At 41.4% G+C, this 16265-nt stretch overlaps 1 protein-coding gene across 1 annotated transcript in view; it reads right to left on the bottom strand.

Annotated features, from left to right (window-relative positions):
- The window catches only part of LOC135495175 (4-hydroxyphenylpyruvate dioxygenase-like), a 53118-nt gene that overhangs the window by 9182 nt on the left and 27671 nt on the right, over positions 1–16265 (bottom strand). Inside the window, exons 7-8 of the mRNA XM_064783650.1 lie at positions 852–1017; positions 260–334 (exon numbers count right to left, since the gene is read on the bottom strand). Of these exons, the coding sequence (XP_064639720.1) occupies positions 260–334; positions 852–1017 (241 nt within the window). The remainder of the gene's footprint in view (positions 1–259; positions 335–851; positions 1018–16265) is intronic.

Raw genomic sequence — 16265 nt, 5'->3', positions numbered from 1 at the left:
AAATAGTATTTGGAACACGATAGACCCACCCGTATCCATGGAAACGGCCGGCGTCTGAAGAATTAGTATTTGGGGGGGGGGGGAGGGGCACAAAGTGGCGACCTTGTATCCACTGGCTAGTGAGGGATCGAAATCAAGAAATTGACGACGTAAAGCCTGGGGACAAGATTCGAAAATCCAGGTGGTTTAACTCAAAGACTAAAAGTGAAGAGACCATCGAGTGAGGATCAAGTTCATTTGCACAATATTTTATACCTACCGTTGAAATTATATCGTCTGTTAATAAGGCAAAGTGGGAAAATGCAGGAACTCCGCCGTTATAATGCATAAGTTCCTGAAGAAAAAAATAAAACGAATTACACTTCTTATTCTGTGCAAAAATGTCTTGTGATGTTGGTGTCTCGACAGAACAATTTACTGACTGGTGTAAAAGTTTGGCTGTATACAAAAATAGACACACAGAGAAGATTGATGCCAAATTAGAATTACCACTGGCTCGAAAAATCATTGATACAATAGCAACGGCCTAGGAGAATGTGCACAGCTCGCAAAGCAGCATTGATTTCTGACAGAACCACCATACTATGACTAACGTTTGCGGTACCTCAAATTCATCACATCTTCCCAAATTTCCTAACAAATACCAAGTCAATTATTTTCTTTATATTTATGCTGAATATACTTCTCTGTGCCATGTATACCATGAAGAAATAGTGATAAAGTGGCGAAGATATGTAAGATACGGTTGAATGGAATAATATCAATTTCCTGACTCATCGGTTTTTCAGCTAAATCGGCAGTGGAGTATAGCATTATTATGATATTGGGGGTATACATAACATGTTGTTTACCATCAATGGACCCCCCTTGTCGTTTACGTTGACTGGTTCTGCTAGGTTTACGTAGATGCTCCTCTCTTTGTTGGCTACCGCGGTTGCTTTCATGGATGAACGTTTGGTCTGCATCATCTTGGCATCGATAGTATATGACTCGTCGAACAGAAGGATTTTCTCGTACCTGATGTAGAAGAGATTTGATTAGTACCCGATCTTCTCACAGGTGGCGGCGCAGAGGAAAATAACAATCTCGTACCCATCGGCCTTAAAGCCCTTTCTATGCTGACAGCATTTTAGCAACATTTTTACACATTCTTGGTTGCAAGAATTGTTGGCAAGATGTTGCATAGTGTGTACACAGGAAAATCCATGTCACAACACTTTTACAACATGTTGTAAAAATGTTGTAAATATGACAGCTACAATGAGGAACCTGCAGAACTAAAAATCCAGATGGCAGCACCAGTACTAAAAGATACAATTCAAGTGCATTTTCCATTAAAGTTAAGTTTTGTTGATTTTCTCCCTAAAACCCATCAAAATTAGAATTAAGGACCAATAAGACAACATTTTCGGTGCTATTTCCCAATGTAGAGTAATTAAGGGTTAAAATATTCAATAATCATTGATCCGGGAATTGTTTTCTCATTACAACCATGGTCCACTTGCCTGCAGGGCCCCCTATTGGCAGGTTTTGTTGTGCAGGTTCCTCATTGCTGCAGTGGAACTGTAAATACAACTTCTTTCCTTGGAATCATCCATTTTCCCTCCCAAATCCCTCTTTTCACAAACTTTGTTGCTATATGTGTGTACAGAGCAATGTCGTAAAAATGTGTTAAAATATAGCAAAAATTTTATAAGTGTACACCCTGCTCTGGAATTGGCCCTAGACCGAAGTAGTGGTCTCACAAAAAGTATCTTCAAATTCAAATTCAAATTTTATTAAAAACCGAACGTATTACAGAGTAAGACGTAGGCAAGATAAGAACTGCATATCATGTACAAACAGGGGAAGTGCAACAAATTACTAAATTTTTAATGAAAACTACTGACATAGGATATTTTCCATTCTAAAATTAAACATATCATTCACAAAGTTAAGAACATTAATCAAAAACCGAGTTATCGTTATTTCCAAGTATTTTAGTATTAAAAAAAACATCAACAGATGTACAGTGGTGAACTCCCGCAGAGGAAGAGCACTCAATGTTCAGAAAAGCATTCCGCAATGCTTTAAATTCAGGACATATAAAAAGAAATGATGTTCATCTTCAACTAAGTTACAATTAAATGGACATTGTCCTTTAACTAGTGCAAGACGCATATGCCTACCTTTTTCTATAATCAGATGATGATTACTCAATCTGTGTTTAGCAAAGGATGATCTAATGCTTTTACACAAATATTTGCTTTCTGCAGCTTTCCACCCGTGGTTTGGCCGTCTTCTTTGTTAAAGAACCTTGCCACAACTTCTTGAAATGGTACAAACAACATGGCTGCTAACACCCCTAACTTTAAACTCCCACCGGTGTTAACCCCTAAGGGGTTACTTTTAGCGCTTATAGAAAATGCATTGCAAATTAAGGAAAATAAACACCAAGTATTGTTTAAGCTAACAACTGGTGTTCCAGTCGGTGTAAAATTGATACTAACACCCAACTTTAAACTCTGCTCACACCAACACCGAATGTTAACACCAACACCTCGGACAGATTATAAAGATGGAGTTCAGATGACTCTTAGTGTCAGTGTTAGTGTTAACATCAGTGTTAACTTGAAACTTTAAAGTCACCCAATGAGTCAGTGGATGACCACATGAGGCTGAATGAGGACCAAATTGATGAGGTGGCAGAAGAATGTTCATGTTACATCACATCGTCTTTTCATATATTCCCTACCTTTGAGATAACTCCCCCTGAGCTGTCAAGACATAAAGTGAAGTGAAAAACTACAAATTGAAAATGGGGATACCCAACACCCACACCCAGTGGAACGCGGTGTTAACATCGAGTATTGACATCGGTGTTAATTCAGACTTGGTGTTAGGGGGTACAGATTAACACTGACAACAACACCCATCCACGCAAAATGCATCAAGTTTTTGGCGAATGCTCTTCCCCTCAACATCAAGCAGGAGAGACTGCCTGATATCGCGTGGAAGCGCATTCTAGATTTTTCCAACCCTGACGAAGAAGCTTGTTACGGACTCACCCGTGTGAAAATAAATGAAGGGGTATACTTTTTTTGGAGACACCCTGTAGTACACAATTATCTGATACGTCAGAAATCGAACATTCACCGACACCAAACGATCAATTTCAGAACAAATATTGGCTCATATAAGTGTCCATTAAAATCGGTCAGAAAATCTGTGACCTTGTTCCTTTCGTCAACGATAAGTCGTTTTAAATAGAATCACATTATTGGTTTAATTGATGAATGGTTATATCTTATGTTTATGCGTTACTGTATAGTCTATGGGGTGTGTCTGATAAATGTAAATGTGGTTTTAAGAGGAGAAATCCGTTGTTCTTCTACAAATTCCAGGACGGTATGTTGTTTTCATCTTTTTGTGGAGAGAAAATGCATGTTTGCTGATAAAAATAATCATCTGCTTCAAAATACTAGCTGCCCGGCCGCAAGTACTAGTGTGGTGTACACCGGTATTGTAAAGGCTGTAACCATGGGCGGTAGATAATAGTTTCATCATTTCGGTCTTGCTATGCTGGTTATAACCAAAGTCTTTCAAATAAAGAGTCGGGTCACGGCAAGTTTTCGTTGATCCAACAGCTCTCTCGGGCAATTATCTGGAAGTCATGATGAAGCAAAAGCCTCTGTTTTAAAACATGGACATGGGAGGACAAGATCATCACCCCTACGCGTAGTAAAAGTCACGTCTGGGGCATGAGTTTGAGATAAAACAGTATTTCCAAGCGTACGATGGCACAAAAATACAACATCGGCTGTCTCTCGTCGAAAGGAAAGTGGTAGTAAACCAAGCAGTCCAAGCCTAACCTGATAGGAGTGATCACCACCTGATATCTGTTTTGTTACTCTTCGTTGTACACCCTCAATAGAAAGTAAATTATCACAGAGTCTTTCAAAATAAAGAGTCAGGCAACAAGGGAACGTAGGGCTACAGCATCAAAGCCACCGCCCGTTTCGGAAGATGCGCGTTGGGATATAGCTCTCTCGGGTCACGTGGTACACCCAAGCCAGTTCCGCACAATCGGCCTTTGAACAATTCTTCGATCAGCTGAACATGGCCGTTACAAACATTCCGTTTTTCAAAGCAAACGCCTCCTTCTAAGTCACTGATCTCTAAAAAAATTATTTTTATATAATGTCAAAGACAACATTTATATGAAAAGCGATATGTTTCGCATTTTGCTTCTCGACAGTTCAGATTGTTTAAGGTAACGGGTGGGCTAACCACTGTTGTTGGTGGTTTAACCACTGTTGTTGGTGGGCTTATTACTGTTGTTGGTGGTTTAACCACTGTTGTTTGTGGTTTAACCATTGTTGTTGGTGGTTTTACCACTGTTTTGGTGGACTGATTACTGTTGTTGGTGGTTCAACCACTGTTGTTGGTGGTTTAACCATTGTTGTTGGTGGTTCAACCACTGTTGTTAGTGGTTAACCACTGTTGTTGGTGGTTTAACCACTGTTGTTGTTAGAATAAAATCCTGTGCAGGAGCCCACTGTTTCCTATCAGGTCAATGCTCTGGTAGTGTTTCCATTTCTATTTTTTGTGTTTAACCCCATGTTTTGTTTAGTAAAACCATTACTAGTAACACATCCTTTACCCAGGGAAAAGTGGGAATTCTGGAAACTGCATTTTTACTAAAATCGGGCTCAAAACCATGTTTTTTTAGGCCGTTTATAAAAAAGTCGTTAATTGCCGTACATCCTCTTTCCTATTACTTAAACCATCTACACTACCTTCACGAAGAAGTGTTCATTAAAAATCGAGAAGATTTGGCCGTCCCTGGTATCGTTATTGTTTTAGATGGGAATGAGAGTGGAAGATATGTTAGAAAGAAATTTATGAACTTCATGCAAACTCTTAAATACAAAATTCTGTGTAAAATGTGAAACCAGAAAACATTATGATTGTTATTTTGAGAATAGTCAGTCCGATGATGGGTTACAAAATTATTGTAAAGAGTGCTGTACAAATTATAGTAGGAATCACATGAGAGTAAAATATCAAGACCCAAACTTTCATGCGATTCACAAAATGCATGTTTCTATGAGTCATTGTGGTACAATGGAAAGACTGGAAGAATACATAGGTTGCACTATAAACCAGTCCAGTTTTTTTATGATTGGTTGGATTGGCAAAGAAGTGTGAAAGTTATTATTGATGAAGAGCGTGACCATGTTTTACCAGTAGCTCATTTCAAAGACATCCCCGAAGTATGTTGGCATTGGTCAAATATCAATCAAATTAGTCGAGAAGAAAATCGTAAGAAAGGTGCAAAATTAATTCCCAATCAGTACGACGAACTTCAACTTCAAAAAGCTAATAATTTTATAAAACATAACACGTTTTCAAAGAGAGAAGAAATGATACCAACCGTTGTGGGTTTAAAAACTGTGCCCAAACACCCTAAAGTGATTAACGTCTTAAAGTGATTTTATGTTCGATACCGGTAACCACTCATTGAATTTTTCTGAGTAACCTTTCTATTTAACTAAACCATATTTTTCCCCCTCAACGGTTTTGTAACGTAAAACCTTTTCAATTTTGAACTCGATCTGTTCTGGTTTGGAACGTAACTTAATTCTCTGTGTAAAAGTAACCGTCTATAATTTCTGACTGATAATCCTCAAGTTGGTAGACATAGGTTTTGTGAATATTATTTGTTTTATTTTAAAAACTTCTCCTGTAAAATTAGGAAGGTAACCTTCAGAAAATATTGTTTCGTATTTGGTTATTCTCACACTGCCACCAATCTTGTATTTTGGTTGACCATAATCTTTAAGTAGAAATGCACCGTAGAGATTTAACCAGACTGTTCCGGCGTTTTCTTCTTTTCTAGCTTCGATTGGTTTCATTCCAATGGACGAGTGAAATGTGTTGTTGTAACCATTCACCAGCAGGCTGTAAAGAATCCCCAACCATTTGTAAGTCTCTTTTGCAGTGAAATATTTCCACATTCTCGTTTTTAAAGTACGATTAAATCTTTCGACAGCAGCTGCTTTCTTGCTTGAGAAAGATGAGAACCATTCGATGTTATTTTTTTCCAGTAATTCTTTCAGAAACTTGTTGTAGAATTCTTTACCATCATCAAATTGTAGTTTCTCGGGCTTGTTTTCTTTAAAAATAGTGACAAATAAATCTGTAACTTCTTCTCCCTTCTTACTCTTGAGAGGTGAAGCCTAAGCGTAACGACTAAATAAATCAATGGCAGTTAAAATGTACCTGCAGTTTTTATTGTCTTTTTGGTACTTCTGTAAATCCACTAAATCGGCTTGCCATTCTTGATCCACGTAAAAGACCATTGTTTTTTCGGAAAGTTAATTTTTCGGTGATTGATTTATGCAGTTGATAGGTTGGTAAATTGGCTAGGAAATCTTTTAGTGCTCTAGATCTAGTACTTGATAAGTTTTCTGTCAGATTTTATTTTTCTCCAAAGTTGACTTGCGTTTGTATAGGCCACAGTACAGTGCTTTTGGGATCACAGTACAAGTCTCTCAGATATTGCTCTTTTGAAATTTCTTTCTCCGAAACTTCTTTCATCGGGGATTCGCCCTGGGATTCACCGTGTGATTCTCCGAAGGTTTCACCATTTATTTAACTCTCACTTTTCTCACAGTTTGTAAATGGCTGGAATGATAATTGGTGCCGTAGTAAACGCCGTTGCCTTTTCGAGGGCAGGATATCCTTTCAAAGCCAAAGAGAAAAATGGTCATCAAGACGAAATGAGAAGACGTAATTTAGCTGTTAAAAAATTACAAAGAGAATCCAAGGCTTGGGATGAACACTCGAAAACAAACCATTATATATATACTGTTTATTCGTTCTATAAGTACAGAAAGATTGTGAACGTGCATGAACATTTTGTGCGGGTGCCAACAAAAGAACAACCAATTTCTCGTCATAACTTTCTACACAATGACATCCTCTCCTAGTATAACAAGCCTTATAGAAAAATCAATCAAAGTATTCATACTTACATTGTACACAAAAAAATCTAAAGTACTTTTATTTCAGTAGATGACAAAAAGTTGCTCCCCTGATCCCTTATTTCTAAAAGTTCCCTTATTTGAAACCCCACCCTCGTTTGACCTGACAATTTTTAAACCTCATCTAACATATATCCTAAAAGTGGCAAATGGTACCTATTCCATACTTGAAGTATTTACTTTAGTTTTATTCATACAGACAGCAGTAAATACTTCGAAAAGTGAAGTAAAAGTAAATAGTTTGTTTTATTCATATGGCCAATTGTTCATTTGAACCATTTTCTTATTGTTTGTAAATAGCTGGAATGTTAATTCGTAGTAGTAAACGTCGTAGTAAACGTCGTTGCCTTTTCTGGAGCGGGATATCTTTTCAAAGCCATAGATAAAATGGTAATCAAGACGAAATAAAGAGACACAATTTAGCGATCGAAAAATTAAAAGGGGAATCTAAGGCTTGGGATGAACATCGAAAAGAAACCATTGATTTCGTTAACTTCATTTGAAAAGAGAAAATGAAAGTGCGATTGATTTTCGGAATGTTGATGAGTCTTTTGTTCTCTACAACAAACTTCATCCAGAGAATAAAGTACAACTTAGGAAAAGACCAGAATTAAAAGATTTTCACCAACCAAGTGGGGAAATGAAAAACTACGAATATCTCTTTATTGTTGGAGGTGTGATAGGTGTGTGGGATTTTTTTGTGAAATATCTGACTGTTGGTGACCCAATTTTATTTTCTAAACCTCACTATTTATTTCTGTGCTGCCATCTAGCCATAAACTTTCAAACTTTAAAAGGTGTGTGTCATGCTGAGCATGCTCAGGCAGTTGCAATCCGGCCACCATCTTTGAAAGTTCCTTATTTTACAATCTCCACAAAAACATCAAATTTATATGGTTTCAACCATACTTTCCCCACTATTAAATACCAACAACTTGTAATATAAGTATATATTTCTAAACCAACAAAGGTCAAAATAGTCAAAAAAGACAAATCCAAAAGAGGTTAAAACCACCAACATTGTCACTTATCCCACTTCATCATGCACTAACTCCATCTTTAGTGCATTCCACATGTAAATTTTCTATTTTTCCATCCAAGTATTGTCAATACAATATTATCCAAACAATTTCTTCTCCTTCTTGTATCAGTTGTGTCTGTCACGCACAAAGTATTTAATAGGAAAGTTTTCTACCATTTTCATATATTTTTATAAAATGTTTTGAGCACAGTGCATACATTAGTGTGCATTTGTGTACACGCATGTACATTGCTGTGTGCATTCTTGTACATTGTTGTGTACATCCATGTACATTTGCGTACAGCCTTGTGTTTATGTACAGGGTCAACTAAATTTATCTAAATTACTGAAGTGTGGCAAGTGACATTCTTTTGCATTGGGCACCCCATAATTATAAAACCAAATTACCATTTAATTATTTCCCCGGTACCGAATTGCAACTCATTCGTGACGTCACTGTCGTCAATCAACAACCATGGCGGACCAAGAGATGATGTCACGAATTAAAAAGCTTCGATCTACGAATGCGGCAAATCTGACAAAACGGTGCAACAAAGCAATACGTGCTATTGAGGAGCAACGTTCCAAGGCCACTTTGAGGGACTGTGCCGAAATTGTTCAAGCCGATTTAGACACCCTGAAGGGAACACAAGAACTTTATTTGTCGCTACTGACAACACCGTCTGACGTCCAAAAAGCGGAAGACTGGATGAAGGACAGATTTGAACATGCTTGTCAAATTATGCGTGATATCTCAACCCAATTGTTATCTGATGACCTTCAATCTCACACCACCGCTGGTACCAGTGACCTGTCTGAATCTGTCTCGTCGCATCACACCCTTGGTAAGCCTTACGAGACAACTCGGGACCAACTTCAGAGGGACATTCGAATCGTCCACAAACAAGCGTCCATAAAGGCAGAGATGAATGCCTCCAGACTACGAGAAGAGGTAGAGCTGGGAAAGGTGAAACAAAAGGAGATTGAAGATTGGTTGAAGGAACACAAACCACCACCAGACGTCCGACCGAAGACAGCCGTGCAAGCTACAGAAGTTACCGCAGCAGCGATGATTGCAGAACGGCAACTTGATGACAACACAACTACGCGAAAACCAAACCATGTTTCCAAAGTCAAGTGTCCACCAGCAGCTACCGCTACACGTGATCTTGAATCCGCGCATGTAATGTTTAAAGACAAACCTGACATTCCGTACAAAGCATCCGCCATTAGAAATCAAACTGCGCCAGTCTCTAGGTATTTCACACCCAGTGCAGCACATTATGTTAAGCCAGGCTTTGAATATCGTGCCATGTCTGATGGAGTCAACCGACCTGATGTGAAGACACCTGAGCTAGATCCGGAATCACCCGCATGGGAGCCGCGACCGCCAATCGATGAGTGGATTGACAAATTGGTAGCTGGACAGGAGACGGTGCTGCCAAAGCAGAAGACAACTCAACATGAGGATCCTATTTTGGCAGCATTGGTAAAACTAGAGAGTGACCGAGGTCTACCCGCTACCTAGATTCCTGTCTTCGATGGTACTGCCCTCTTATGGCCAAAGTTCGTTGAGCAGTTTTATACTCAAGTGCACTGTAAGCCTGGGATCGATGATGCGCGCCGCATGGATCTGTTACAGTCACATGTTTCCAAGGACGCACTAACGATGATCAGAGGGATAGGATACAGCGGTCGATGCTATGCTGATGCGCTGAAAGAACTTAAGAGAGCCTTTGGTCACCGGAACCAAGTCGCGCGCGCATATCTTGATTTAATTACCACTGGAAACACCATACCATCAAGGAATTCTATTGCGCTGCGCCAGTTCTTCGTCGATATCAGAGACTGCATAATAACATTGACTCAGTTGAACGATACCATTGATATGCAAGGGACTGATCTACTTCTGAGAGTATCAAGACGCATCCCAGTTGATCGTATCCGATTTTGGAACCGCCACGTATCCGGGATCTCCAAGACCAGGGAACCATCCATACTTGACCTGCGCAACTGGTTGAAGGAATGTGTGGATACGGAATTCAACCCATACTCCGTCAAGTTAGAAACCTCCAAAGGAAAGACTCCAGCCACAGCTTGCTCATACAACACTGCCTTTCAGAAAACAAAGGAAAAGTCTGAGAAGTCAGGAAAAGGAGCCGGGACAAAGGAAAAGCCTAAAAAGTCCAGTGGTGTAGCCAAGCAGCCAGAGAAGTCCTATAACGGAACCAGAGATGCAGATAATCCAAAGAAAGCTGTACCAAAAGAAGGCGACAAGAAACCAATCTCATGTCCAATCTGTAAAGAACCGCACATACTCTATCGTTGTTTCCTGTTTGTAAACAAAAGGCCGCATGAGAGAAGCAAGATTGCTGAGGACAGCAAAATCTGTCTGAACTGTCTGCATTCAAACCATGAACTTAGTCAATGTTTATCAAACCTGCGTTGCCGCGAACCAGGATGTCAGGAAAAACATCATACTCTCCTCCATCCCGATGACAAGGATCCTAAGAACAACTACGCCAACATTGCTGAAAAAGGTAGCCGAAAGAGTCTGTCGCACGCATATTTTCAACTCGTCCGAGTCAATGTGAGCGGTAGAAACGGAAGATGCATCCCCACCGTGGCTATGTTGGACTCTGCCAGTGAAATCACCGTCATACATCAACAATTAGCACAAGATCTTGGGTTGAAAGGCAAGACGAAGGAACTCACCATCAAAACTCTGAATGCGGAATCATCATCCAAGTCGCAGACCGTGTCATTTACTATGAGGGCCGCCGGTGAGGAATCAGCACAAGTATTGAATGTCAGCGATGCATGGACGGTTGATATTGATGCCTTCAAATGTCCTCCTCAGCAAATATCTACATCTTGGGATCATATCCAGGAACTTGGGCTGACCGACATTGAAGCGTCAGAGGTGCAGTTATTGATTGGAGTAGACGTCCCTTTGGCACACGTCCAGACCGATACCAGGATGGGAGACGAAACCGAGCCAATAGCAGTGAAAACTCCACTTGGATGGATGCTGATGGGGATGTCAAAGACTCAAGATTCACACAAAGCCGTGGCAAACATCAATTTCATCACCAGTAGAGACCAACAGCTACATCAAGACATCGAGAAGTTTTGGCAGACAGAATCCTTTGGCGTCGCCTTCACAACTGAAACTCCACTTTCTGCAGAAGACAAGAGAGCTATTAAAATCCTTGAAGAGACTACTCATCTCGTAGATGGCCATTACGAAGTCGGAATGTTATGGAAGGATCCTGATGCTGTTCTACCAAACAACAAACATATCGCTGTTCGCCGATACCATCTGTTAGAAAAGCGCATGAAGAAAGACTCTGAATTTAAATCTCTGTACGCTGATACGTTGAATGGTTACATTGAAAAGGGATTTGCCAGGAAGCTGTCCGTCATCGAGGCCGAGAAGATTTCACCAAAGACTTGGTACATTCCACATCACGGCGTCATGAATCCGAACAAACCAGGCAAAATACGAGTGGTACTTGACGCAGCTGCAACCTGCCAAGGCACCTCTCTCAACCTCAACTTGATGACTGGACCGGACCTGCTCAACAGCCTATTTGGAATCCTTCAACGCTTCAGACTGTACCGCATAGCCATGTGTGCCGACGTCGAAGGGATGTTCCACATGGTAAGAGTGCCAGAGACTACAGATGCAGACGCCTTGCGATTTATTTGGAAAAGCGACATCGATGCTCCAGGGCCTCCAGAATCCTACAAGATGTTAGTCCATATATTCGGCGCCACCGATTCTCCAACCTGTGCCAACTATGCTCTACAGAGAAGTGCCAAGGACAGCCGAGACCAGTACAGCCAACAAGCCGTTGACACAGTCCTTCGCTCCTTCTATGTTGATGACGTCGCAAAATCCGTTGATTCCGTACCAATAGCCGTTCCACTCGCCAAAGAGGTAGTCAATACACTAAAAGGGGGAGGCTTCAGGCTGCATAAATGGATCTCCAATAGCATGGAATTTCTACAGCACATCGAAGAGTCCGAGCGATCGATTCAAGACCTTGAATTTGCGGCAAAAGAGTCGAGCAACATACAGCGAACATTAGGCCTGAAATGGGACATCAAGAAGGATATCTTCATCTTCAAGTGCCAACCCAAAGACAACCCACTTACCAAGAGAGGCGTCGTGAGCACCGTCAGCTCGATCTTTGATCCGTGCGGATATCTGGCTCCATTTATAATACGCGCAAAGATCTTTGTACAAGAATTATGGAGGAGCGGATTGTCCTGGGACGAGCCACTGACAGAAGAGTTGTCTACCAAATGGAGCAGCTGGTTACAAGATTTGCAGCAGTTATCATCTTTCAAGTTGCCGAGACATCACTTGAACTTCTCACCGCGGGTTGAAGATATCCAGATACACGTTTTCTCTGATGCATCTGAAGCTGGATTCGGAGCAGTCGCCTACCTGAGGTACACGGCCGAAAATGAACAACCAACCTCGTCGCTGTTAGCTGCAAAAACCAGAGTCGCGCCGATAAAACCTGTTCTGTCGATCCCAAGACTTGAGCTTCAAGGGGCACTACTCGCTGCGAGACTGGTAAAATCACTAAAGAAAGAGCTGGATCTAGCAATCACAACCTCAACCTACTGGACAGATTCAACTACCGTCCTGAGATACTTGAAAAACGAAACCAAACGCTTCAAGTCATTCGTCGCGAATAGGATCTCCGAGATTTTGGAAACAACTCAACCAGAACAATGGCGATATGTTCCAACCAACTTGAATCCTGCAGATTGCTGTTCGCGTGGCGTCAAGGCATCAACCCTCTGTAATGATCAACAATGGCAGGAGGGACCCGTATTTCTACAACGCAAAGTTGAAGACAACAACGATAGCCTGCAGGGAGTTACAGCAGATGATCCAGAAGTGAAAAAGATCGAAAACAAGTCCGTGAATGCCGTCACTGCCAAGGGAGATGATAACAAGGCTACACTAACGACGCTAGATCTTACTTGCTTACTGGATCCGTCGCATTTCTCCTCATGGAACAGACTCATCAGAAAAACTGCCTGGCTGAACCGAGCGATATGCAATTTCACCTCCGTCGTTCCGCGTCTTGCATCAAGAGTCGTCAGATCTCCAAGTATAAAGGCTGCTGAATACCAAGAAGCTGTAGAGTTCTGGATCCGTACTGCGCAACAAGACCGGTTCCGAGATGAGATAGCCAGCCTCAGAAATCACGAAGCATTGCCGCCGAAAAGTAAACTCGCCCAGCTGATGCCTATCTTTGATGAAACCAACAACTGTCTCCGCGTCGGGGGTCGTCTCAGAAAGGCTGACATTCCAACCGAAGCCAAGTATCAGTTGATCTTACCTGCCGATCATGCTGTGACGTTGCTGCTCTTCAACGATACCCACAGAACCAACTCTCACTGTGGTCGAGAACATCTCTTGGCCATGATGAGGCAACGGTACTGGCCTGTTAACGCTAGAGTTTTGGCGAAGAAAACAATCCGATCCTGCTTGCTGTGTTGGAGACGCTACGTACAACCAATCGTTCCGAGAATGGCTGATCTCCCTAAATGCCGCCTATCCGTCACAGCCGGGCCATTCTACCATACTGGTTTGGATTACTTCGGACCCATGATGATAAAAGTTCGGAGATCGACGTCAGTCAAGAGATGGGGTTGTCTCTTCACCTGGCTGGGAACCCGAGCCGTCCACATTGAACTTGCCGAGTCCCTTGAAACCGACGACTTCATCCTCTGTCTCCGTCGATTCATTGGTAGGAGAGGACATCCACAGACAATCCATAGCGATAACGGTACCAACTTCCGTGGGGCTGACAATGAGCTGAAGAACTGCCTACTCAAGCTGCGCCAGTCTGAGGTCCAAGAGTTCCTCTCTCCCCTCGGTGTGGAATGGATATTCAACCCTCCAGCCAGTCCACACATGGGCGGGAGTTGGGAAAGTCTTGTGAAGTCCGTCAAAGCCGCCTTGAAAGCCGTCCTGCCGAAACATCGACTAGCTGAATCCGTCCTAAGAACAGCTCTCGTCGAAGTTGAAGCCGTAGTCAACAGCCGCCCATTGACCCACAATAGCAGCGAACCAGATGATCTGACAGCATTGACTCCGAATCACTTCATCATTGGTCGGGCCGTCAACGTCGCCGCTCCAGATGTCGTGGTGGATCGTGAAATTGATAGCAGAAAAAGATGGCGTCAAGCTCAAGTGATTGCCGACCACGTTTGACGAAGATGGGTCAAGGGATATCTACCTACCCTGACTGTCCGACGTAAATGGTTGAAGGAGGAACGCAGCCTAGCTCCAAATGATCTCGTTATCGTCCAAAACGATCATCTACCTCGTGGCAGTTGGGAAATGGCTAGAGTGCTCGACATTTACCCAGGGGATGATGGGAGAGTCCGATCGGTGTTGCTGAAATCTGCGAAGTCTACCTATGTGAGGCCGGTGTCCAGGATCTGCTTACTCGAGGAAAACGTCAATGATGAACATTAGCGAACCAGGAAAGCCGCTACGATATGAACACTGAACACTGACAGTTCATGTTTTTCAAGGATTCGTGCAAATCAGGTTTTAGGAGACATGTGGCATTGAGTTTCAATTTTCCTTATGTCCAATCACCAAATTTTGTGGACTAACAGAGTTGATTAGCACTCTTGTTTTAAAAAATTTACTCAATGACATATTTCTCTTGAAAGCTGATTTTATGTTCTCACTGTTATGTGTTGCATTTGATGTGCTGGTAACCTCTCAATGCAATGCATCTCATTAGTAAATTTATAGGATAGTTCCAAAGAAACGCTTTGGATTGTAAATTCTGGATAGCTCCATTCTGGATGAATCCAAAGAAACGCTTTGGATCGGAGCTTGTGCAATGTTGTGGTGTTTAAGTTATACGGACGTCAGACATGATACATTGAATCACAGGGTTGAAGTTTATTTACTCTCTTTTAAATTTGGGAAGTTTCAATCCATTTGGAGATGAGTCCTAAATTTAAAATTTCTGCTCAAATTGAGTAAAACTATCTTCTCCATTTAACCCTGTGCTGTCGCTGTCAATCATGGCCGTATTCTGTGTGTTCATCCATGTTCGCTTGCGATCGAAATGAAGTTAACTTGAATCAGACTCCTTTGCTTGATTATTGTAGCAGTCTGCGGGTGGACACATTATTACCGGTTACAATCAATTTATTTTTCATTCTTTTCTTTTTGGCCAAATTCTCAAAATTCTTTCATAACGTATTTACAACAACTTTATATTCCTCTGTGTCTTTCCTGGGATTTGCTGCCAAAATCTGGTTCTGGAGTCCTGTATTCTTGTGTACTTCTGAACTGCCAACACTGGTAGAAAAGATTATATGCCAATATTGTTCGAAGGACTGACAATGTTAGGCAGAACTGACTTCAAGATTGGACATTGAATATATTTCCGGTTGATTCTGTCACTTCCCTGCTGAATAGTAATGACGATTAATGGTTCCTTCTAATTTCAAGGCTTTACTTTTCATCTCAGGCTGGTCCTCTTTGGAGTGCTATCAGTCCTATTTTGTTATTATAATCATGATTTTCATTGTTCAGCAGGAATGTAAACAGACAGTTTATCAACACTAGCATGTTTGCTATTAAGCTTCACTGCCTATGGCTCAAGCTTCAATGCCATTTTCATGGCTTCAATTTGCTTTACTGCCATACGGCTCAAGCATACTTAAATTGGCTCTATACTGCCACACGGCTCAAGCATACTTAAATTTGCTTTTACTGCCATACGGCTCAAGCATACTTAAATTGGCTCTATACTGCCACACGGCTCGAGCATATTTATCAAACTCTTACTGCCCATCGGCTTTGAGTTTGGTTTTTTGGTGCACTCGTATTATTAACGTAAAATTTACACCTTCTAGCTAAGGTTTTTGGACGCTAATTCTCGCACGCCTTTTCGAGGTTAACGCACCGTTTGTTTGGATGTGACCAATTTGACTCTGTCAGGGGGGCGGCAATGTTGGTGACCCAATTTTATTTTCTAAACCTCACTATTTATTTCTGTGCTGCCATCTAGCCATAAACTTTCAAACTTTAAAAGGTGTGTGTCATGCTGAGCATGCTCAGGCAGTTGCAATCCGGCCACCATCTTTGAAAGTTCCTTATTTTACAATCTCCACAAAAACATCAAATTTATATGGTTTCAACCATACTTTCCCCA

The sequence above is a fragment of the Lineus longissimus genome, chromosome 10 (genome assembly GCF_910592395.1).
Source record: "Lineus longissimus chromosome 10, tnLinLong1.2, whole genome shotgun sequence".
Lineage (NCBI taxonomy): Eukaryota > Metazoa > Nemertea > Pilidiophora > Heteronemertea > Lineidae > Lineus > Lineus longissimus.
This window is presented reverse-complemented; position numbering and strand designations above follow the sequence as displayed.